The sequence below is a fragment of the Pogoniulus pusillus genome, chromosome 2, assembly GCF_015220805.1.
Source record: "Pogoniulus pusillus isolate bPogPus1 chromosome 2, bPogPus1.pri, whole genome shotgun sequence".
Taxonomy (NCBI): Eukaryota; Metazoa; Chordata; class Aves; order Piciformes; family Lybiidae; genus Pogoniulus; species Pogoniulus pusillus.
The window spans coordinates 30,599,060-30,624,474 of record NC_087265.1 but is presented as its reverse complement, the minus strand read 5'-3'; the positions used below and the strand labels follow the sequence as shown (position 1 = coordinate 30,624,474).

The 25,415-nt window shown below is 44.5% G+C and overlaps 1 protein-coding gene across 1 annotated transcript in view; it reads left to right on the top strand.

Moving 5' to 3' along the window:
* Positions 1–25,415, top strand: part of ABCA12 (ATP binding cassette subfamily A member 12) — a 101,068-nt gene that overhangs the window by 65,770 nt on the left and 9,883 nt on the right. The window contains exons 30-46 of the mRNA XM_064159084.1: positions 584–802; positions 1,446–1,642; positions 2,043–2,203; positions 3,777–4,001; positions 5,802–5,940; positions 7,243–7,495; positions 8,702–8,788; positions 10,526–10,619; positions 12,152–12,279; positions 13,172–13,259; positions 14,193–14,298; positions 17,935–17,989; positions 18,915–19,092; positions 20,992–21,107; positions 21,737–21,896; positions 23,218–23,486; positions 24,134–24,344. Of these exons, the coding sequence (XP_064015154.1) occupies positions 584–802; positions 1,446–1,642; positions 2,043–2,203; positions 3,777–4,001; positions 5,802–5,940; positions 7,243–7,495; positions 8,702–8,788; positions 10,526–10,619; positions 12,152–12,279; positions 13,172–13,259; positions 14,193–14,298; positions 17,935–17,989; positions 18,915–19,092; positions 20,992–21,107; positions 21,737–21,896; positions 23,218–23,486; positions 24,134–24,344 (2,686 nt within the window). The remainder of the gene's footprint in view (positions 1–583; positions 803–1,445; positions 1,643–2,042; positions 2,204–3,776; positions 4,002–5,801; positions 5,941–7,242; positions 7,496–8,701; positions 8,789–10,525; positions 10,620–12,151; positions 12,280–13,171; positions 13,260–14,192; positions 14,299–17,934; positions 17,990–18,914; positions 19,093–20,991; positions 21,108–21,736; positions 21,897–23,217; positions 23,487–24,133; positions 24,345–25,415) is intronic.

Sequence of the window (25,415 nt, the reverse complement as noted above, 5' to 3'; positions counted from 1 at the left end):
GGTGATTATTTCCTTGAGCTAGATGAAAGTGCTGCCCACTGTGAGGTGTCTTGTCTGAAAGTCCTCTCCCATTTGTCATTAATAATGGCAGCTCTGATGTGGTTGGTAAGATGAAGATGTGGTTTTCAGTCTCTGTTGTGGTTAGCAATATGAGACTGTCTGGATACTGCCAACAAACCTCAAAGAATGAAGAGTAACTGCATTATATGAATTCCTAGTGGTTAAATTGGAAGTCAAGGGCATTAATGAGTATTGTTGTATGGGACATGCAATGGTCTGACACAGGGAAACGAAGGCTGAAGAAGGTACATGTGAGAAATACAGATCAGCTTATGAGCTTGGTACTTGCCCCTGCTTTCCCACAGAGGGGCACAAGGATGTCTTTTGATGTTAATTGGCCACTGCCCTGCCAAAGCATGGCCAGACAGCAGATGAAGCAGTGCTCAGTGGTCTCTGCCTGGAAGATCATGGTGGTGAAGTAAGGAAACTTTGAAAGTAATGATGAGTCCAGGACTGTGTGGAAAAATTACCCAGGGCTTCCTGCTTTTTCTAACTCCCTTTTCTGTTTATTTTTCTCTCTCAGATCTATTTTGACTGGGCTGTTCCCTACATCATCAGGTACTATCTTCGTGTATGGCAAAGACATCAGGACTGACCAGGAAGTTATCAGGAAGAACATGGGGGTGTGCATGCAGCACAATGTTCTTTTTAACTACCTCACCACAAAGGAACACCTGCTGCTCTATGGGTACATCAAAGTCCCTCACTGGAGTAAACAGGAGCTCTACCAAGAAGTGAAGAGGTATGAAATCACAGAATTGGAGAAGGGAGAGGGTGCTGTCAGAATTATTAGCAGTAATGTCATTGCCATTGCATTTTGAGGACCATTGCAGATCCAGAGTAGAGTTCAAATAATGCCTCGGTCTGACTAAGAATACATTGATACCTGTGGCTGTAAGAAAACAATGTCTGTTCTCCAGAGGGTTTAGAAGCAATAAATGTGGCAATACTTTGGAGATGAATTTATCCAGGCCTAGGTGTCTAGTCCTCACTGCTTTACAGTTTTCCCTAGAAAGAGATTTAATCATCCAGTCAGAAAGATGATGTTGACTTTATTGGTTCTGCGGAGAAGTGAAGCAGCCAGAACATCCCAGGGAGTTTGGATCTTGGTGTTCTCAGTTGACGAGGATGAGCCTTTAACCTTGACTTGTCAGGTGGAAACTTTGAAAACATCCTAAAAAAATGTTTTAAATTAAAATGCCAGTGACTGAACTGCAGGCTAAATCATCTCCCTGCACTGTGGCCACGCAGTAGATCAGTCCGTACTTGAGCAGTTTTTCATCTGCAGTTATGGTTTGAGGGTTTTTTGGGTATTTTCAGACTCTCTGCTTTTAAAAGATGACTGAAGGACAACCTTTTGGGGTTGTTTTTACTTTGTTTTCAAGGACTTTGAAGGAGACTGGACTGTACAGCCATCGTCACAAGCTGGCTGGCTCCCTCTCAGGGGGAATGAAGAGGAAGTTATCTATAGCTATTGCTCTCCTGGGTGGATCAAGGGTGGTGATACTAGATGAACCAACCACAGGGGTGGATCCATGCTCTCGAAGAAGTATTTGGGAAATTATCTCCAAGAACAAAAAAGGTACCATGATCAGATGAGATGCTGTCTGGAATGGAAAAGGGGATTCATGCCACTTTGCAAATATGCTATCAGTGGCTTTCAACTGTGGGGTTTGGAGACCACAGAGAACAAATTGTGGGAGATTGGGATTTTGCAGCCCTCAGAGTGCATCCTGCTTGGTTTCTGTAAATTCACACTGTCATTTGACAAGTAATTTTACAACGATGTACAACTCACAATAGAGTAACTTTCAGCTTCTCTCTAATGATGACTTTCATCCAATTTCACTAATAATTATAAAAGAAGCACAGTCGATTTCCCCCCTGATACTGCTTGCCCTCACTCAGCACAGCTTTCACCTGTCTCCTGTAATCACTCATGTTTATTCTGTGGAGGCTGACATCAGCTTTGTGCTTTCCAGGCAGAACCATCATTCTCTCAACACATCACTTGGATGAAGCAGAAGTTCTGAGTGACCGAATCGCCTTCCTAGAGCATGGAGGGCTCAAATGCTGTGGCTCTCCATTCTACCTCAAGGAAACTTTTGGTGATGGATACCACCTGACACTCACAAAAAAAAAGGTTTGTGGCTGAGTTGGCCCTAAACTTTCAACATTTTGAGTGGTAAACTGGATCAGTCACATGAAGAAAGGAGATATGTCATAGTGTTCCACCAAAAAATGAAGCATGCTGCATAAAGTTCATCTCAGTTTGCAACAGAATGGTTGACCCAGCACAATTTCACTTTCGTGGAATAACTTCTTTATGCCCTGGGTGAAACTGGGATGTGTTTTAAGCTGAAACCTTTGGTTATGGACACACAGATTCAAGAGTTTGCTGGACTGTTTCCCTGGGCTGCCAGTAAGATCATTTGTTTTCCTCAACCAGTGAGATAGCTGCATTGCAGTGCAATCTGCTCTCCAGCTCGCTCTGCCTGTCCCATGCTGGAATTCACCTGCTGTTTGCATACACATGCTTCCTTCAGAAAGACTGCATGTATGGAGAGTTCTCCAGAACACAGGAGTCTTAGCTCCAGCCCCCTGCACAAAGCCTTGCAGCTCTAACAGGCAGGGCAGAGACCTGAACTAGAGTACCCTGTATCCCAGGTGCATGACACAGTCCTTTTTGTGCTCCCTTTTTGTTTAATCCCTTAAGCACAGTGGCTGCAGCAGGCACTGCTGGCTGGCTGCCGGGGCAGAGATTCTCCTGTTTTCAAGCATGCATGGAGCTGAGGTAGGGCTCTAAGCAGTTTCATCTCGGAGGGGGGCCGTTAAGACTTGCTCGGAGATGCAGACAGCTCTAGCAGCAGGAGCTGAGTGACAGATCCTAGGACAATAGTGATACCAAAGAACTATTGAGAATCTGGATGTGAGCATGCTGCTTCTCTGTGAGAGATGCTAACAGAATGTGCAGCCCCCACCTCCCATGAAGCAGAAGGAGATTTTCCAGCAGAGCCACTGGACCAGCCTCTGTGGCCCTCAGAAAGCAGGAATATCAATGCTCAGCTTTGTTGAAAAAGAATAGGGTCTCCTTGAGGGTTAAAGGCAAGCCCAGGTGAATGCTGGAGTTCAGAGAAACAAAGCAGATGGGAAGAGTCCATTGATATTAACTGGCCCAAGGCAAAATGTTGGGCTTGCAAGGAGGGGGCAACTCTGCTCTTGGTAACATTTATAACAGCGCTGTTGATAACCTCAGCGCACAGAAAAACATGCAGATACCATAAGACATCAACCTCTCTTCCCAGTTGCTGACAGTATAGAGAATATTTTAATGAATACCCATGTGCCAGCTCTGTTTTTCATGGGGAAAGGCGTGGGGTTTGTGCTGGCAGCCAAGTTCAGGTGTCAGCTGTCTTGTGGGTAGGTTTTTTCTCTTGAATTACAAATCCTCTAGCTAGTATAAGCTGGTTAATTCAGTCCAGTTCCAGTCCCCCTGTAGACAGAGGGAGCCCAGCAAATCTTGAAGGGCCTGGAATGTGGAATTCAAGGACGAGAAACCCACTTTCATCTGCTTTTGATATTTAACTGGAAGTGTTGCATAACTGAACTGAGATTGCTGATTATGCTCTGGGGCACGACTTGGGCTAAAGTTTGCAGGAAGAATTTTGACCTCACAGCCCTTTCAGTGACCATAAAGCATTTTCTTCCTTTTTCAGAACATGATAGAAGAGTGTGACACCACAGCAGTGACCTCGCTGATCCAGTCTCACCTCCCAGAAGCTTATCTCAAGGAGGATATTGGTGGAGAGCTTGTGTATGTGCTTCCTCCCTTCAAGTCCACAGTCTCAGGAGCCTACCAGGCTCTTCTCAGAGCCCTTGATACCAGCTTGAGTGATCTCCACCTTGGTTGCTATGGGATTTCAAACACAACTGTGGAAGAGGTATGAGCTCAGGATCTACTCAATTTAATGCATCATTATTAATATTAACTTCCCAGCACTGTGTAGCTTTGCTTTCTAGGGTAGATGGTAGAATGGTTTGGATGTGAGAGTTGCAGGAAGAGGATGAAGTGTTTTGGCTGTTTCCTGTGTTACACTCATAAGCATGTAAATGTGTTGATGTATTCATAAATCTACACACCATATAAACATACAAAGTGTACCACTGTCTCACCTTGCTGAGAGCTTTTTGGTGTTTTACCCAACAAATTATCTACTCACTTCTCCCAGGCAACCAGTGACAAGTTTCAAGCTGTGCCAGGGCAAGTTTAGACTGGATGTTAGGAAGAAGCTCTTCACAGAAAGAGAGAATGGCATTGGAATGGGCTACTCTGGGAGATGGTGGAATCACTGTCTCTGGAGGTGTTTAAAAGGAGACTAGATGAGGCACTTAGTGCCGTGGTTTAGTTAATTAGAAGGTGTTGGATGATAGGTTGGAGTTGATGATCTCAAAGAACTTTTCCATCCTGTTTGATTCTGTGATACTGGAGTTAGATTACAGAGAGAGGGCAATGAGGTGTTTCTGTTTGAACTGTTCTCCAGAAATCAGGGTTTTTCTACAGATGCAGTCAGCAGAGAGGGTGTTAACAAACTATCTAAATTATCACCTTCGGTGTGGATGCTGTATTGTGGCAAGTGAGTCACCTGGAGCACCTTGGAGTAGTAACTTTCTGACCATGGGAAGTCTCTGGTCAAATAAACACAAATATTTAATTGCATCAGAAACAAAATATAAATGATAAGCAGCAACGGCCCCTGTCTTGCAGAAAGAAAGGAGGGAGATTTGTTACCTTCCTGCTCAGAAATTCTTGCTTTAAAAGTGTTTTCCTAAGGCAGCAAGAAGGAGTTATACAGCAGGTATCACAAGCAGCTCAGGTGCCACAACTGTGCACACTCCCAGTATGGAGGCAGCCAGGATTGTTGGAGCCTAGAAGGGAAAATATCTCAGGGAAACAGGTCTTGTTCAGGTCTCCCTTAGGGAGAGCCTTCTATGTGCTGTTCACTGTGTGAGTGTGAAGGGAGCAGAGTTATGTAGGGCCTGAGCTGAAACACAGCCTCATTTACACCTACTCAGTATCATAGAATCACCCAGGTTGGAAGAGACCTCAAAGATCATCTAGTCCGACCTATCCCCCAGCCCTGTCCAATCAACTAGACCATGGCACTAAGTGCCTCATCCAGTCTTTTCTTGAACACCTCCCAGGGACAGCAACTCCACGACCTCCCTGGGCAGTCCATTCCAATGGCAAGTCATTCTCTCTGGGAAGAACTTCCTCCTATACCTCCCCCAGCACAACTTGAGACTGTGTCCCCTTGTTCTATTGCTGGTTGCCTGGGAGAAGAGACCAACCCCCACCTGGCTATAGCCTCCCTTCAGGTAGTTGTAGACAGCAACAATGTCACCCCTGAGCCTCCTCTTCTCCAAGATAAACAACTCCAGCTAGTAGTTAGCTAGCAGGTCATTTCAGGAATAAGTACATCCAGAGGTAGCTGCAAACAGTTAGGTTCCCACTGCTGCAGCAGGAGAGAGACAGGAAGTGACAAGGAGCTGGGCAACAATAATTTCTGGTTGAGAAAAGGTAAGTTTCTCTCACAGAGCAGAAAGGCAATAGAAAGAGGTTTGTAATTCACGATCATTGCACAAGGTATAGTTAGAAAGCAGGAGAGTGCATTCTTGTTATTGTTGGTTTGGTAAAAGGAGTCATTTGGACCAAGTTTCCTTCATATCTTCTTGCTCCATAGGTGTTTCTCAATCTGACAAAAGACCTAGTGAAGAACCCACAAGAAGATGCTGAACTGCCCCAAGAGCTGCCTGGAGCCAGTGGTCAGATTGGTGGTGATGAAATGTCTATGAGCACAGATACCTTCACAGAAAGAGATGGTACTACATTACCTCCAGATTTGTCACAGATGCAAATGGTGGCAGATGGACTGATCTGAGCTCCCAGTCTTCTTTCTTTGTAGAAACCCACATTTTGCCCAAGCAGGAATCACAAGAGCAATCAAACACTGTAAATACAGTACTCTACAGCTGCTTAGATCCACTGGTTTGGAATAGATTTAGAAGGGGGTTTGTTTGCATCTGCTTTCCTTCAAATAGATCCGAGTTTTAATCTAATCAATTACAGTGTATGGGTGAAAGAGCAAGTATGTGCTGAAGGCAATTTCTGTAGATGTGGAGGGTTATTTCTACAGAACTAGCAGAACTGGAGAGAAACTTTGTGGAAACTCCTTAGGCTGTTGCAAAAGCAGCACAGCTGTGAGCTGGATCCTTCTTACTGCTTTTTGTTGTGTCACAGCTGTTGTGGTACGTTAAAACAGCTCACAGGGTCCAGACAGGGATAAATCCATGTTTAGAACAGAATCAAGCTACGCCAGTATCTCTGAGGGTTTGAGAGCTGCAAAAGGTGGTGTGGCCCAAATAGGAGCAAGTACCTGGTTAAAATGTTCTCTCAGAGAATAAATGGGGTTTTTTGTGCTTAAAAAGAAACCATTTTACAGCTCAGGATGCATCCAAGGGGCAATGCAGAGGTATTTTCACACTCAACTTCTCAAAGCTGACCTGCACTGTAAATGTTACTGTGAACAGTAACTCACATGCATAAAGAACTGTTTTGTGTCACCTGTAATGAGAGCACTAAAAAGGATTTGCTTCATGTTGTATTATATAGGTTCATATTTCATAAAGAGGAACAGGTTCCACAGGATTTGGCTCTGCTTTCAGTATGCTGCAACCCCACCCATGCAAAAGCCTTCACTTCTTACTTCAGAATTAATTCTCTTGTTGTTTTGTCTGAGGACCTGCTATCTAAATTATGAAAGAAGTCAGCTTACAGATATAAAAGAATAAAGCATTTCCACTGAAAGTCACAGCTGGGTGGGTAGAATGTAGATAACTTGTTGAATCTGGAAGCCTGTGTTACTCTTGCAAGGACTTAGAATGAACTTCATATGTGTCTGCATGTAAAACCAAACACCAAAACCAGTGGTGCTGTGTGAGCATGTGAGTCCAAAGCCCAAACCCGAGCCCTGACCAAAGCTTGAGCCTTGTGCATGTTTTCACTGAGATGTTTGGATGTGCCATCTGTGAAGGAGTGCAGGAAGCTAAAAATGCTCCCAGGCTACTACATGGTCAGTTCTCTGCATTTCACAAATAACAAAATACCTTCTCCTTCATACCCAGATCAGCTCCTGATCAGATCAAAAAGCCTGCAGGGTTTGCCGTTGCTGCTGAAGAAGACATCAGCTTTATTCGTTAAGAGATTCCACCATACCCGTCGGGATGTCAGAGGCTTCATTGCTCAGGTCATCCTCCCAGTCCTCTTCGTGACAGCTGCGATGGGGCTGGGGACACTGAGAACTAAGGAGACCGAATATCCTGAACTGCTTCTTTCCCCCTCTCTGTATGGCACATCTGACCAGGCAGACTTCTTTGGGTGAGTGGTGTTCTTTGTCATCATTAAGCCCCACTTGTTTATAAAGAGGCAGTTTTACCATTGGGACTGTTTCTAAGCACACAGGTGACATGTAACTATGTTATCTGTGTGGTGACCTGACACAGACAGTGTGTAGGAATCCTGCTGCTAAGGGATTTTCCCCCATGGGGGAGATGGTTTGGCTCAGATCAGCAATCAGAAATGTTTTGGGGGAAAAAAAAATCTCAGCTGGATTTAACTGTGGAATATGTAAGAAATATTCCTTGTGTTTTCCACTGTGAAAGCCATACTGCCTCATGGAATTTTTCTTTATATATATACTCTTCCCTTGATGTGATATGGAAGTCCCTACGTAAGTCATCTCCAATGTAACAACTCTGGATCAAATTCTATGCATCTTGAGAGATGTCTGCATTGCTCTCCTCTCTGTCAGTACAGAAGATGCTTTCCTGCCCAGGGACCACTAGTCCAAGGCACAAATCAGTTTGAAGGGCATGTGCTTTTTCTGTGTGATTAAGATGTCACCACTTAATCATCTAATTGTGCTTAAGAATCCTAATACCAAAATTACTATTACTTGTATCATTCTCATTTCATGATGTGAATGTCAGTCTTTCTCCAGTAGTTCTCTGCTTTAAGTTAGAAATACAAAATTGAGCTCTAAAGCAAGCATGTCTGCCCTTAGGTGTTCTTTCTCAGGACTGCTCAGGCCTTTCTGCTACAGTCCTGCAAGACAGGGGAACAAGCCAGAACTACGTGTCTGAGTCCTCTGTTCCTACTGTTCTTTGCCTTTCCTTATGGATCATTGCTAGAGACATGGGTGAGAAGCATCTCTTTGAAAGACCAAAACCAAATGGGCAGCACAGATGAGCAAGCTGACTGAGACAAGACTGGAATTATTGACTGAAAGTTGCAGTAGATGCTTTTTCCTTGGAAACAAAATCTTGATTGTCCAAAAGTTTATCAGTGTCTTGCTTAAATCTAGAGGCTGTGCAGCTCCAAGCAATAAGCAGTCCTTTTGAAACTTTGTGGCTATCCTCATGTACTTCAGTGTACTTCAGTGATCTGCAGGGTTAGCACCGAATAATAGTTTATTTAACAACTTAAATCCCATTTTCATTCAGGTAGTTTTCCTCTGCTCAGCATAGTAGAAGCACTTTGAACATTTTCCTGTTTTGTTTTTTTTTCCTCTTTGTTAAACCATAGGAATTTTAATGAAACCACAGATGCTTTAGTTGCTTCAATGCTTGCTTTCCCTGGAACAGATAACACATGCATGAATGAAAGCAATTCGTAAGTAATTCTTAGTTTTCTTCCATTTAAATTCTGGCTCTGCAAAAGAATTGACATAACACTCTTGGCCATTAGACTTTAACTGCCTTTGATCCTCTGCACAATTTTCATATGTTGGTGCCACATGGAGGGAAAAAAAGTACCTCCTGCCTCTCTTCAGATTGACTTGCAGGCTCTTCAGCTCATTAGGAGTTGTCTAACTGCCCTTTTGCAGGCAGGTGCCAGCTTGCGCTGCTCACGCATTTGCTCTGGCAGGATGCAAGTCAGTTCTGAGCAGAGAGCTGTGTAGTCATGATTGGTGTGAAGCAGAGCTCGGCCCTCCTGAGAGCCTGTGTGTCTCCCATGCAGCTTGGAGTGAAGGTTTGTTTCTGCCAGCACAGAACCGTAGATATTCTCAAAGACAGGAAACTATACCATGCTTTAAGGCTGAGACTGGGATGCCCACACCTTCCCAGGACCCTGACACTGGTCTTCTTGGTTTCATAGAATCACAGAATTGTCAGGGGGGGATGGGACCTCAAGGATCATCTAGCTCCAACCGCCCCTGCCATGAGCAGGAGCACCTCACACTAGGTCAGGTTGCTCAGAGCCACATCCAGCCTGGCCTTAAACTCTTCCAGGAATGGGGCTTCCACCACCTCCCTGGGCAACCTAAATGGGTTGCCCATCATGGTGAAGAACTTCTTCCTAACATCCAGTCTGAATCTGCCCACTTCTAGTTTTGCTCCATTCCCTCTACTCCTGTGTCCTACCTGATATCCTAAAAGTCCCTCACCAGCTTTCTTGTAGGCCCCCTTAAGACACTGGAAGGCCACAATAAAGTTGTCTCAGGCCTTCTCCTCTCCAGACTAAACAGCCCCAACTCTCTCAGTCTGTTTCCGTAGGAGAGGAGAGGAGCTCCAGCCCTCTGATCATATTCATGGCCCTCCTCTGGACACGCTCCAGCATGTCCATATCCTTCTTGTAATAGGAACTCCAGAACTGGATGCAGTACTCGAGGTGCGGTCTCACCAGAGTGGAGTATTCACCACCACAAGTGTGATCCTTTATTACTATAAGTGGTAAGGAAGCAGCTTTGATGGCGGCAGGATGCCAGGCCAAGAGCAAGTGACTCTTGTATCTGGGAAGTAGCCCTTATCTTCCCAGTAATCCCAGTTATAAGACTGAGCCCATCCAGAAAGTTCTCAGCTTAATTTTTGACTCTATGTACCTAAAAGGTGTTTCATGAGAGGTGGTTTTTTTCTTACTCTTCAGATACATTTTCAAGGAGTTGGTAGTAAAATCCTGGGCAGACTTGCACGCTCGTGTGTGCCACGTATCTGCAGGCAAATACTCCTACTGAGTATTTACAGGGACTGCCCAGTCAATGCAGTCCATTGCAGGACTCCCCAGGCATTGCAATGACAATAGTCCTTATTTCTGCCCTCTAAGTTGACTTTGGCCCTTGGGTGCTATCTCCTTACACTGTCTACAATGGGAATGAAGTGATGTCTGGATTCCTTCTTGTCAGCTGAATGAATACAGGCACAGAGAGCAGCAGTAAGGACTCTCTGCTGAGAGGCACTGAAGGCAGTGGAAGGATGGGCATTCCCTGAAGCACCCAGAGCTGACAAGAAGGTCTGCTTCTCTGCTGAAGCTACTCACTGCTATCCTTGCTGTCATTGAACATGACAGCAATTAGTATCATTTGCACACCTGAGCAGAGAGGACCTCAGAGGAAAATGTGTTCACTTTCAGGCAGTGTTTAAAGGAGGACATGCTCGGCCAGTGGATTACAAGTGGAAACGAGAGAACTAAGTACTCTGCCTGCAACTGCACACATGGAATCCAGGTAATTCGAATACAACCCAAAGTGAGAGGGGTTTGGGGGAATGTTTGAGGGAGTGGTTTTGTGGGTGGGAACGACACTAAGGGCAACTCAGTTTTCAAATTCCTTCTGTCTCTTTTTGGCCTTGTTTGGTTTTGTGTGCTAGATAACCACTGTCTGCTCCAGTCTGGGGACAGGAAAGGGAACAGGGTCCTCAGAAGATTTGCTTGCTAATATACCTGCCTTGCTTCCCATAGTGGGAAAAGCTTGAATAGCATTTTTTGCATGTTGGATGATTGTCCCATTTAGCAGAGGTGTGTTCAAGAGGAAAACTGCATTTTATGCAAGCACTGTTATTATATGAAAGCACAGCTATTTTTTGTTGCTTGCTTTTCAGAATTTAGCTTTCTGCAGTCTAGATCCATCTGATTTTGCACTGATTTCTATTATAAGTAGTCATGCTTAATAATATTAGTTATTTGCATTATGATGATACTTTAAGAAACAGATATGGGTAGTGCTGGGCTTAGTGTCTTTCTGCACACATGAGGAAGAGGCAGATTCTGCCCCAAGGATGTTGCAGTTTTACAGGCCAGTTTGGAGTTGAGCTCTCCTCCATGCAGTGTGGTGTTCACTCACCTTCTAGCTGTTTTTCCAGTAGGAAATCAGACTCACAGTACAGCAAGATGCCATCTTTAAGATAAATCATGTCCTTAGTTGAATGTTTGTCACTCCTTAAAATGCAGCTATTTTATGAAGTTTTCTGGACATACAATTAACACATCAATAAAAGTATTGTTATGACTCTTCTGGTAAATCAGGATAATCTTCAAAGCTGCTTCTCACTTCTAGCAGGTACAGGCAGGTGTTCTTCAGAATAAAAGAAGCTATTTGGTGTATTCAGATATTAAGTTATGAACAGATACACAATGGGGGAGGCCAGAGCTTTTGTTATGGATGAGCTGAAAGAAGCTGCCAGTACGCTGTCTGGTAGGACTCTTAAACCTTGTGAAACAGTCGATGTGACTTTGGCCCTCAGCATGTTAAATTATATATCTAGGACTAATCCAAGGTTTCTCTGAAGCTTGGGAAAATATCCCCAGTGACTGACAATAAACCAAAAATGCAAAGCATCACTACTGTGAAATGCAAGATGAGAGTCTGAAGCCACCACGGAGTTTTCTGCTTCGTGAGTTGTTTTTGCCCCCTGCAGTTGTCTGTGCAGTTACTCTGGCACTCTGCTAAGTAAGATCAGCCTTAATTCAGTAAAATTCTTCCTAGGTAGCGTGAAGCACATTTCAAGGTCTCACTGAGGGCAGTAGAGCTGAAGCATAGATTTAAGTGAAGGTTGATTTTAAGCACCTCACTAAATATGTTCAGCACAGCATTCAGGGATGTGTGCCATGTGTCCTTGCACTCTGAGTTGCAAATCACCAGCTTCTGTAGGAATCAGAGCCAGGACCAGAACGTTGCCATTGCAGCTCTCAGTTTTGTGATACACTTGTTTTTAGTTAAAGCACAGACACTAACATTTTTATTCATTTGACTCCACTCAGACGTGCCCACAGACAAACTACACTCCCCCTCACAGAAGGACCTTCTCCACACGGACACTCTACAATCTTACAGGGCACAATGTGGAGACCTACATTCTGGCAACTGCCAAAGACTTCCTGCAGAAACGGTATGGCATAGGTAGATCTCCAGTCCTGCTCCTCTGAACTGCACTTACACATATCATATCCACCGTGCTTGAAGACATGACAGTGCAGTAGGGGTTTAGAAGGTCTCTGCTGATGGTCTCTGTGAGTCTGGTGAAAGGAGGTAAAATGTCCTGCAATCAAAGATAAAGGTTTGTGCAAATGCTCTGCTTGATCATAGCAGAGATAGCCTAGGGATAACATGCCAATCAGCTGATGCGTGGATGGCTGAATCTGCAGACAAGCCTTTGTCTGGCACTGAAATTCTTAAGAGGAGGAAAATCTGACACAGCCATGAAGTAAACCCTCGGGATAAGTTTCCCTCCGAGTTTGGCTCTCTGAAGAGTGGCATAGTGTGCTTCATTTAAACGAGTGCATCCGTTCAGTGAAATTAGAGGCTGAATGCTTTCTTGCACCATGGGGCTGTCAGAGCCATTAGTGTGTCTGGACTCTGCAACACAGCCTGCACAGCATGTCTTGGGGCAAAAATAGCCTACCATTAAGGTTGCCAAGGAGAATGTTCATCTGCCATTGATTTAAACTGAGCTGCTCCTCTTCTGGTTAAGAAGCAGTCACCTTATTCTGATGTGTTAGGCAAGTGAGTCAGAAGACCACACAGTCCCAAAGTGCTCCTCAAATGGAGGCTTTCAGCACAGTTTTGTGACAGTTCTGTCAAGTCTCTGTTTCCTTTTTTTTTCACCCAAATAAGGGCTTCTGCCCCAGTGTTGGCTTGGCCACACGCAACATGCTGGGAGAAGTTCTTTTAAGTCAAGGTAGGGTTAACAGGGGCGATAGTGGCAGCTAACATGCACCAACCAAAGATGTTGAAGCTTTAGAATTAAAACAGCAATGCATTTCCCTCTGGTCTTCACTCAGATATGGTGGCTGGAGCTTTGGACTGCCATTAACAAAAGATCTCCAGTTCGATATCAAGCCAGTGCCCCCCAACAGAACGTTGACTAAGGTAACTAACCTCCATCTGTTCATTCCAGCATGGGAAGTGTGGAACCCAGGAGAAACAATTTTGAGGTCGGGGCTACTTCACAAATGAAAGTGAAACCCTCTGAAATCTTCAGCTTGGCACGAAAGAGATGACCTACAACTCATTTCCTTCTCTCTCTCCTTTCTTCTTTATTGCTCTGCCTTCTCTTGCTAGCAGGGAACAGTTTTTCTGCTCTCATCATTTTGTTACACAGATACCAGATCAATTAGTAGCACCTTTATCTTGTGAGAGGATGTATGTACACTAACTAGGGATGTCCGATTGCTCTCTGAAATACACATTCCTCTGTTTCTCCTCCATGAAAATGTTGCAGTGCACCTTGGCACTGTGGGTTGTGTCTAAAGCAGGTGATGGTAAATGTCCCCAAAGTGTGTGTGCTGTGGTCTGATTTTTCCTCTCAGTCCTCAGAGTCTACATGGTATACAGGTAAGAAAGTTATGAGGAGGAAAGCACTGTTGCTGGATGAGAAGGTGGCAACTGCCTATTTTTTTGCCCTAAAGCAACATTTTCCCCCTTGGTTTTCAAGGGATGTTAGACATTGGACTGCTTAGCCTTCTTTGGGAAGTCACCACTGCTGGTGTTCATCAGATCAGAGCAGCTTATTATGGAGAAGAAACCAAGTTTCTGCACACTTTATGTCACGTGTCTAGTTAGCGTTGCTTTCTTCTCTCCCAGAAGACAAATGAAACTGATGGGACTGCTTCTGCTGACACTGAAATGTGTTTTCATACTCATTCAGTACTTCATGTGGTTTAATCATTGGACTTTAACTTGTAGAGCTTATGGCTTCAGATAACAACCATGGAATGATTCATTTGTGCAAGCAGAACAAACCAGAACGTTATCAGTGACCATTTCTCTCCCAAATTGTTTCAATTTCTCAATTGTGTGCAGGTGTGGTATAATCCCGAAGGTTATCACAGCCTTCCAGCCTATCTCAACAGCTTGAACAACTTCATTCTTCGAGCTAACTTGCCAAAAAATGAGACTTCTAGATATGGTAAGTGTCCCTTTACATGAGCAGGTCATTTCTCCCCTTTGCGGGGGAGCATCTTGCTTGGTTCTGTTGAAATTGATGACAACACTTACCTTGACTTCAATGAGACCATTTCTTTATTCTCAGTAATTACTTTAAAAACAGAATAGAAAAATGTGAATAAATCACATATTTCATATGTCTTAGTCAAAGATTCAGGGGAGCAGGATAGAGAGGACCCTTCCCTGGAGACTTTCAAGGCCTGTCTGTGCGCGTTCCTCTGGGATCTGTGCTAGATTGTGTGGTCCTGCTCTGGCAGGGGGGCTGGACTCAATCTCCTTGGGTCCCTTCCAACCCCTAACATCCTGTGATCCTGTGACTCCAGGTACAATATTTCCTTCATCCAAATAATGCAAATCATTGCTATTTGATGTATTACCTCTCATCAAGGCACTGAAATAGCTGCTTCTTGAAAGGTGCCGATTAGTGATGTGTAGAAAGGAGGCTACTTTAGGTCATCTCAGGGGGTGGTTTGGATTATTAAATATGTCACCCTCCTGCTGAAAGCAGCTCAGGATGTGTGGGTACATTCCTGTTTGAATGAGAGAGAGTGAGATTAAGTGAGGAACTCAATTTTCAGCTATATTTGTCCTCTGGCACACCTCGTGCACCCAGATTCCAAGGAGTGTTAGTACCCATTTGGGGTTATCACTTCGCATAGCTTCTCCTCAGTAATGTAATGCAGCAGCCCAAATTCCTGCCTATAAAGCAGGGCACTTTACCTTGCCATTTACAGTTTAGCCTGCACTAAAGGTGCAGCATGGGCACAAATGCATGCATGCCTGTCTCTAGAGATTGAAGAGGTGTGGGGAGAGCAGAGATTTATGTTGATGCCATTTTGAGAGATCTTGCACAGAGATTTATGGGGTCTGACAAGAGTAGCAATTGTGTGCAGAAATGCCCAACCGATTGATTTTCTTTGACAAATAGTGCCCTTCTGGCCATGTCCTGCTCATGCCTGGCCCCCCTCACTTCAGAGGCCTGCTGTTCCAGGTGACAGTGCCTCTTTGCTTATAAGATTATACCTCACTGATGTGTCTGAATTGAGCTATAATGGAAAAGGCATCTGTCTGAAGCTCTTGAGTGCCACGCCATGAATTAAAGAAACAGCAGGATGCTGACTGTGAGTCGAAACAGCACGTCTCTCTTCTCACCTCCACATACCAATGCCCTGGCACTCCTTCCACCACAAGCTCAGCTCACAGCACGCCAAACCGGTGCCTTGTCCACGGTGCCATCCTAAAATGGCCCAGTGGCTCGTGCCTTCGTGATGTGCAGCATGGCCTCTGGGGCAGAGGGGTCAAGCTCTTTGGCGTGTGCTGCTGGAGCGCATCACAAAACCGCAGCCCCTGCCCGGGTGTAGAGCGAGGAGACCTGAGCCAGGCGTCTCCAGCGGCAAGAACATCCCAGAGCAGCTGAATTATTAAGCAGTGAAGCTCTTTGCCCTGACTCTGTATTCCCAACACGTGCTGCAGCAAGAGAAAAGGCAGGAAGCTTGTGTGAACCATCCGAAAGTTTTCACAGGCAAAGTTTTATTCGAGCAAAATAGCAATTTTCAGTGGGATAAAAGAGCAGCAGTTTTTATTCCATCTGCCCTGCTGCTTATGCATTTTGGGAAAGAAATGTTTAAGTAGTAAATGACCAGACAGATAATTCTCTGTTTCCCAAGCCATAGAAAGGGAGAAATAAAATGAATGGATGAGGATAGCTCCCCTGGGGTAGTGTAAATCCAGCCTGAAATACAATTGAACAGACGTTCTGCGTGGTATGCTCCTGGCAGCTCAATCTGTTTGTTGTTGTGACGAATAAATGACAGTTTAAGAAGCATTGAAATGGCCAGATATAACTGTGTTGTCATTTCAGCAGTTTGAAAGAGGTGCCAGTCTCACTTTAGAGGTTTGATTTAGACTGCATATATTTTTAAAAGAAAAAAATACATAAAGAGCTTTTTACCTTGTCACTAGGCAGCAAGTCATAATAGCTTTTGACTTATGTATATTGTGCCCTCCCTTCTCTCAATCCCAACCAACAAAAAAGGAGAAAGCATTGAAATGGAAATTTTGACTTCTAGCCTAAGCTTTAGTAAAGGAAAATAGCTTTATAGTGAAGTATTAACAGATTAGACAGACAGTATCTTCCTTTTGCTCTCACTTCTAGAGAAGGGAAACATTTCCTGGCTGTTTGTGTGGCTTTATCAGCAGCCCAAGAATTTAATTCCATTTCCTCTCACTGATGACAAGACTGAAATAAATCTCTGAAATGAATCACTTATGAAATCTTCCCTTTCACATTTATTTGCTCAGTGTGGCATTTGGTCAGCTCAACCCACAGCCTCCTCCTTTCTGGTCTCCGTGTCGAAGTGCTCAGCTTTAGGGAAAATAGCCCAAAATAGTTCTTCCTCGTGTAACTGCAGAAAGTCAGACACCTGGCTGTAAGGAGCTTAAATTTCAGAGGTGGCATGTTCTGGCAAATCTCTCTGGATTTAATAGCAGACAGAGATCCTCCAGCACTCCCTGAGAACAGAGGTATTTGCTCAGGTACCTAAATACAGGTTAATAGCCTCATTTTGAGGTGTATAAACATCTTAGCCTAATCCCTTTCTTGTGTGCTGGATTCTTAGGGACTTGGCTGTTGTCTTATTGGGACCAAGGCAGAGATGTTCACTGGAGGCTAGAACTGGCCCACCACTGCCCTTCAAGTTCCTCTCTTTGTTAGCAAAGTCTTTTTATAGGCACAAATTGCCTCTGAACAAAGCAAATGTGCTGTGATAAACAACGCCAGTATATTTTGAGGTAGACGTTCACCTTGATGAAGAAGTACTTAAACTAAATCTTACAAAGATATCTACACGTGAGCAGAAAATATCTGTCTTGCAGCTTGTGCTTCATTCAAGCCCATTTTTAAGAGACCTTTTTTGGGAAACACCCCCCTGGGCTTACAATTGCAGTAAGCAGGTTTTTTGCCAGTTGCTTGGGACAAAATTACATTTTTATTTTTCCTAGCTGCATAAACCAGAATAGTTCACAATTGATTCAGTGCCAAACAGGCAACAAAAGTGTGTAGCTTACTTAGATTTATGCTGGCATCTCAAGAGATGCCCATGTTGAGAAAGACCTGCATCATAGGAAGATAGCAGTCATGGGGAGAGCCAATAGGGAATGCTTTCTTTCTGATGGTAAGAGAATGAATGAAATGAAGTGAGATCATCCAACAGCTGCTTTGAAATGAAGCATATTCATCAGTTTTGAATGTGTCAGGGTTGAGCAATCCAAGCTAAAAGACATGAACCCACAAGCATGTGCCTTATTTTAGGTGTGGGAGTGCTCTCACCAAAGTGAATGACATTACCAGCCACATAGATGCAGAAGCCAGGGCTAGGGCTCAAATTTCAGATCTTCTGGGCATCAAAGGGAAGTCATTGTAAAAAATGAGGATGCTCAAAATTCTGCCCAAGATCATTTCAAGATGACGGGGGGGGGGGAACCCAGCTTTGATCTGCTTATCTTCTGTGCTCACAGTTTTATGTTTTACTGTCAGTCTCAGGAACTGATGAAGGAAGTTAGCAACATTTTCAGTTTCTCTCCTTTTTTGTTTCCATAGGTATTTTCTTATCTGCTCACCCATATCCTGGAGGACAGAGTCAAGAACAAGTCATGTAAGAAGATTCATTTGGTCGGTGCTTGAACTGTTCAGAAAAGCAAAGCAGCTTCTTGAAAATCATACAATGGCCTACACTTCTAAATATCTTTCTCTACATCGTGAAACTTCTCTCTTCCTTGTCTTCATTCCCTCTGTGCATGACCAGCACCCTTCATGCCACACAGCTGCAGATCACTCTTAGAGTTTTGGTTTTTTTTGCAGGATCCCATATAGATGTGGAGGTCACAGTTACAGCATCTCCCCACATGTTTGTGCTTTGGCACAACAGTAATGATAACAATATAATTTTTCCTTTGGCCTTGCCATGTTATGGTACAGTGTTAAGACTCAGTGCTGTGAGCCCTTCTTGATAAGCTTAATTACACAAAAGATTAGGCACAGAATCAAGACCCCTTTGCTTCTGAGCAAATCATCTGAAGATGATTAAGGGGCTGGAGCATGTGCCCTGTGAGGAGAGGCTGAGGGATCGGGGGCTTTTTGGTCAGGTGAAGAGAAGACTTAGAGAAGATCTAATCAATGTTTATAAGTATATGAGGACTGAGTGACAAGAGGGAGGGAACAAACTCTTCTCAGTTGTGCCCTGGTATAGGACAAGGGGTAAAAGGTGTAAACTACAGCACAGGAAGTTCCACTTCAACATGAGGAAGAACTTCTTTACTATAAGGGTCACAGAGTACTGGAACAGGCTGCCCAGAGAGGTCGTGGAGTCTCCTCTGGAGGTGTTCAAGAACTGTCTTGATGCATTCCTATGTAACCTGAGCTAGATTCTATGGTCCTGCTCTGGCAGGGGGATTGGACTTGATAATCCACGAAGGCCCCTTCCAACCCCTAACATGCTGTGTTCCTGTGAGCTCTAAACACTGCCTCACAGTGAGGGATATCTGCTGCTTTTGACTCACCATGTAAATTCTTCTCCACAGGCTCAACAGCTTACTTGACATCATAGTTTCCATGTCTGTTTTGGTTGGCTACTCTATCACAACAGCAAGCTTTGTGCTCTATGTGGTAAAAGAACATCAAACCAAAGCCAAGCAGCTGCAGCATATTTCAGGCATTGGGATGACAAGCTATTGGGTGACAAACTTCATTTATGATCTGGTAAATAATTCACGTTCCTAAATGTGCCAGGAGTAGCGTTAAGCAGCACGGGAAAAGTAGTTCTTTATTTAAAGCTGGTTGCTTACACTTCTTAATATTATTACTACCAAGAGTGTTATGTAGTAATTGTTCTCCAAGGCACTGAAGACTATTAAATGTGAACTGCAACACTGGATTTTGCTAAGCGAAGGCATTGCTTCTCTCTCGAGTGTATGCAAAACACTCAGCACGTTTATATGAGAGCAACACAGAGCAGGCCAGGGCTTGATTTCAATTTTAACATGCAGGCAGCAAGCTGCTTTTCTGTTAGCTCACAGGGCTTGATTAGTTGTCATGCAGGCTTTATGCACCTGGGGTAAGGCTTTAGGGCTTGAGGCTACAGTCAGTTTGGAAAACCTGGGAGTACAGGGTGTGACATGATCACACATCTCATAGCTGACACTCCCCTGCTGGGTAAAAATCCACTGCTGTGTTGAATGCTCTCTTTAAGGTTATATATTATAAAGGTTTTTAAGCCAAGGACAGCTACTAATGCAGCTCTATGTGGCTTCCAGGACCTGAGCAAGTTCCTTTCTACGGTGTTGCACTCCAGTGTATAGATTTACCACCTTGTTCCCACGGATAGTTGAGCTCCTCATCACTGTGCTGCATTATTGGCATAGATGTGCCCTTGTTCTCCCCAACGTTAAGTTTCCTCATGGTAAAGAGGGTTAACAGCACTGCTGCAAGGCATTGCTCTGTTAAGGGGATAAATATGCAGCGTCTGTAGACTGAAGTACTTTGTGTTTTATGAATAACCCTCAGTGAACAATGTCAAAGCCTTGCATAGTTAGAGATCTGCAAGTGCAGACTATCTCTGCCTGTGAGCTTTGGCATTGCCAACTATGCCGTAATAGTCATCAGCTCTATGTGTCTGACAACTCTCTGTTCATGCAGTTCTGCTAGTGCCTAAAATTCCAGTGATATCATTGGTTCCTGAAAACAGGAAATCTTCAAGGGCACTTGGGTGGGTGGCCATGTCTCTTCAATGCAGTGAAATCCCTTGGGGAATGTGAGCCTTGACTTTCTGTAGAGCACAGCCCAAGCTTCTAGGTGTTTTGGTAGCACCAATGCACACTAACAAGACAGATCCCACCTCTGAGTAGTCTAAACTGCCAGCTTACAGGGGCTGGTGTGATGAGGCAACAGCATTAGTATCTCCTGCTTTACAGGAGGGGCTTGACAGGGGTCTGAAGACAGCGTGGCTGAAGTCTGGCTTGGCAGAACAGCTCCGAGTTGCAGTGCAGGGGCAAAGTTAGGGCAGGCCTGTGTCTGCTTCCCTGATCCCAGCCCCCTCTCTCCAACACTGCTTATTTGTAAATCAGCCTGCAGAAAAACCCCCAGAGTCCTTGCCACAATCAGTATTCACTGGGCTGAAACTAATCCGGTGCTCTTGGCAACTTGATATTTCTCAGCAAATCCCTGCCAGTAAATTCTGTTAAACCCCAAAGCTGGGGAAGAGAGGAGCTTCTCAAGGCACACATTTGGTAGGTCCCTGGCCTGGCTCTGTATTGTAAAGACTAGATTTATGGGCCACAATGAAGAGGTCTGACTGCAAGGCTAACATAAACCCCAAAGGGGTATTTTTAATTCACAACCCTTTTTTTAAGGCACTTTCTGCCCACAGTCTGGAATGATGAAGCTCAGCCTACTCAGAGTGGCTTTGCAGCATTCATTTGCCAGACTCCTGAGAGGAGCCTCAGGAGAGCTGAGACCCCTACCTGTATTTGGTTTCCTTTACAAAACCCAAGCCACGCTTGTGGGACCAGATTCAGACTTGGCATCGTTGCTCCCGCATAGTTCTAGAAACATGTTTAAGAATTCTCACCCTAATATCATATTTGTGACAAATTCTTGCAGGTGCTTTTCATGGTCCCCATTGGCCTCTCAGTAGGAGTTATTTCATCCTTCCAGATACCAGCTTTCTGCAATGACAGTAACTTACTGGCAGTGTTTCTTCTGCTTCTACTGTTTGGGTAAGTGTGGAACTTAGTTATCTAAATACGAGTGCACACAGTGAGGAACTGGATATTGCAGGCTGCTGCAATTTGAGATCCAAGGAGGAATACATGGGGGTTTTTTTCCCACCAGTGTGCACTTTACAGAGGGTGACTAGTTGCTCCTCCCAGGAGCAGTGATCTAAACTAGTGTTGTCACACCTGCTTTATTCAAAGCAAACTCTATGTGAAAGTATGAAATATTCAAGGTCACAATGACAGCCCAAGCTGTAATCAGATGCTTACTGAACTACTGCAAAGTTCAAGCTACAGAAGCATTTCATGAGCAGAGAGGAACAAAAAAAAAACAAACCCAACCAGCAGCACATTTCAGGAAAACTTAGCAAATCTGTTTCCCAGGCTTTGAACCCTCCAGGCCTAGTCTGTCTGCTTGCAGCTGAGGCTCCACGTTCACAGTACATATCTCAGGCTTTTCATCCAAATTCTCACAGGTTCAAAGCCATTTTCCCTGCTTCAAGCTCCTGCAATATGGAAATCCAGTCACATACAGAGCAGAAGGGATATGTGGTCTTAGGTCTGTAGTTGTTTGTTTTCAGTCAAACTTTGAGCTACTGCAGAATGTTGTGTGTGCTGTTGGCAATTGTTAGATACGCAACGTTTTCGTGGATGTACCTGCTGGCTGGGGTGTTCAAAGAAACAGGGATGGCCTTCATCGTTTATGTCTGTGTCAACTTGTTCTTTGGCATCAATACCATCATCACACACTCGGTTGTATTTCTGCTCTCCCAGGAGAAAGCCACGGACCAGGTAGGAGCTCTGCTAATACTAAAATCTCAGTGGAACCACAGGAGGCTTCTCGTTGAGCTGGGAGGCTTTGATCGGGTCCTTAGTAGCTGGCTAAGGGAGATCAGGCAGAGACTTAATGGGGTTCTCTACAGAAAGAGCACGAGCCAAATGTGAATCTTACTTGTCTGTAAAGCTGCATTCCTAGAAGAGCAGGAAATGGTGGTGACAGAAGAGAGGATGCAAAAAGAGAGGAGAGAAAACTGCCCATGCAGAGAAGGGCAGGAGGAGTGTGTCGATGCTTCTCAAAAAGTTGATAGGGACTTTGAGCTATTGCTAAGTTCTTGCAGCACAAACCTGTGGAGAGTGACAACGAGATGTCATTGCCCTGAGTCTGACATGTGCTGCATTAAGCCCAACATCAGCTGTCTGTCATCTACATATGAAATGAAGTCATCTTCCCCTGCAAAGATAAAAATGACTCAGAGACAGGGATGATTCCCTAAAGTAAAACCTTCTCCTAAACTTGGATATTTCTGGGAATCACTGGGGTAAAATGCACACCTTACATTTAGTTTTCTTGTTTTATGAAGGGCAGTTGCTTAGTGGAACAATAACTGAGTTGGAATTTACTCTCTAGCTGGACAGTGCTTGTCAGCCACCCTCTGGATTTTAAGGCTGCACAGTTATGATGGTCTTTCATCCCTCTGTGCCCCAATGGTCAAGAGTCAGTTTCTTTCCATGTTAATTTACTGCCCCTCCACTTTGCTGTGTGTGTGCTGATCCTTTCTTCTGCTAGAAATGTACCAGAGTCTGCACACTGGGCTGCTCTGCCATTAATTAACTGGAAAAGCCTTTCCATGTCTGCTAAAGCCAAATCTTGTGTTTTGTGGAGATGTTGGTCTAAGGAGAGTGAATGGGACAGTGCTCCACGGGAGTGGGTTGTGCCCCACAGCAAGCTGGTACAGGGCTCTGTAGTTTTGGGTGGCACAGTGCAGTTTAGTGGCAAGATCCAGCTCTGGCTTAGAGGTGGATTTCAGGCTGCTGCACGCACAGGGTGAGGTGGTTGGAGCGGCAGCGAGGGACTGCGTTGGGCACTGCTTGCTGTTTACTATGGGTGTTCACAACCTCAGCACAGCCTGTTGACTTTTCTGACCTTGCACTTCCGAAACGAGCTGTCTCTAGAGCTCTTTGCTCTCAATTTATCTCTGCTCTGAGACACAAGCAAATCCCAATGTAATTGTTACACTTCAGTCCCACAGTAAAGCCTACAAATTTATTCCATGAATAAAAGCAGTGACTGACTGCTGCTTTTTGGTGGTTGTTTGCTCTTTTTTTCTTCCAGGGCTTGCGTGACCTCGCTGAAAACTTAAGGCATGCCTTCCTTCTGTTCCCACAATTTTGCTTTGGCTATGGCTTGATTGAACTGTCACAGGATCAGGCACTGCTGGGCTTCTTGAAAGCCTATGGAGTGGACTACCCTGACAAAACCTTTGAGCTGGACAAAACCACATCCAAGCTACTTGCCATGTTTATCCAGGGCACTGTGTTTATTGTCATTCGTCTTACAGTTCAAGACAGGATGATTCAGAGAGTCTGGAACAACACACTAGAGTAAGTAACATTTGGAGTCTCACAGTGAGAGCAGACCAAGCCAGCACTCAGTGGTTTAGTTCTGGGCTCTCATGGCATTGTTGTCAATTATGAAGCCCATTCATTTCCATGACACTTTGCAAACATGATGTGTTTTCTCTGGCAGTAAATGTATTACCTACCAGTAATTAGAATGTTAATTAATATACAGATTATAGGTATAGGTTACTGCAATCCCTTGGTAGTCTGCTAGATGAGACTACAGCCTTTGTTAGGGCTCTAGGTTTGGTGGGCTGATGTTCAGCAGGTTGGTAAGAACAGTCAGTGCACTGACAACGACCTCCATTTCCACTGGCTTGGATGCACACTGAGAGGTGCAAGAACAATCCTGTCACCTACTTCATGAATCTGTCCACAGGGCAGGACTTGCTACAGCTCAGAATATTTACCAAAAAAGAGAAGAAAATTAAGCAGAAAATTAATGGGTTTTTTTTGGTGGTGGTTGTTGTTGTTGTTAATTCCCTAAATGCAGCAAATGTCAGGAGAAAATAGAGACTGTCTTTATAGCTGAGTATTTTTCATATGCCCTGAGATCTCACAGGAAGGCTCCTCAGTTTCTATCCCACTGCTTGCCAGAAGGTAAAGTCCCATCTCTGCCTTCTCCACAGGTACCTGTTTGACAGAGTACATGGCAAAATATCACTTCTTCCACCTGTGGCTGAAGAGGATGGGGACGTCCAAGCAGAAAGGGTCAGAGTGGAATCTGGCAAAGCTGACTTTGATGTGGTGCAGCTCCAGAATCTGACAAAGATCTATCACTTTCCTCACAAACGCATTGTGGCTGTGAAAAACATCAGCCTGGGCATTCCTGCTGGAGAGGTGAGAGAAAAAGGCTGTGGGCACCTTCTGCCCTGGGGAGGGAAACTTGAACAGACCCACAGCCCCACTGTCATCTTCTCTCCAAGTCCTTGCTGCTGTCCAAGCATGACTGTAATGGTTTGTTCTGCTCTGACCTCTTCTTTCCTTCCTTTATATTTTTTATTGTTTTTTTGGGTTACAGTAGTGACAAAATATTCCTGTTGAATTCAGAATGTGAAGTGTCAGTTTAAAAGCTCTAGAAAGTGGAAAAGTGGATGGGACAGTGATGGAGCCATATTCAGAGCAGAATGTCTGCAAGCACCTAGAACAGAGCAGACCTGGGGGCTCACTGTGGATTACCACAGGGTAAATGAAGATGGAAGAATTTGTCCAGTTGCAGTTATTCACCTGCACTGCATTGAAGACAGTGAGCTGGGCTTATCTGCTTGTACTTTCCCATCAGGGAATGACAAATCATTTCGTGTGAACACACAGATTCATGAATCAGTACTTAAAACTAACTCTAAAGGAAGAAAACACACTTTGGTCATGACAGTACAGTTACCTGCAAAATCACTGGCTCATGTACAGAGAAAAGACAGGAGCACCTCTGTGATCTAGAGGAAAGTGGAGACCAGATTCTACCTCAGGCTGTGCACAGCACTTGGGGAAGCTTGGAATTATTCCTTGGTACCTGATTTTGTTTTAATTGCCTGGATCCCATTGAGACGAAAGGTCATAGGGTGCTGGGTAGGAAGAGAGCAGCCTCACGTGGAGACTGTGGTGATGACTTTTCTGGCAGAGAACTTTTCCAAGCTACAACTGACTCCGAGGTTTCTAGCTTCCAGCAAAAGTCACCCTGGTGGTGGGGTTTGGGGTGCTATTCCCGGTTGGTGCACTGCAGACTGCACAGATACTGTCCTTCACGGACTTTGAGGTGGAGAAGAGCCTTGGATTGATGCTGTGCACCTGCGGTGGGCCCAGCACATGAGGATTTTCAGATCAGCTGGGCTGTACTAACAATACCAAAATCATGGTAATTATCAGCACAGTGGTGAGTGCTCATGCAGCACACAACTGCGTATCTCCAAC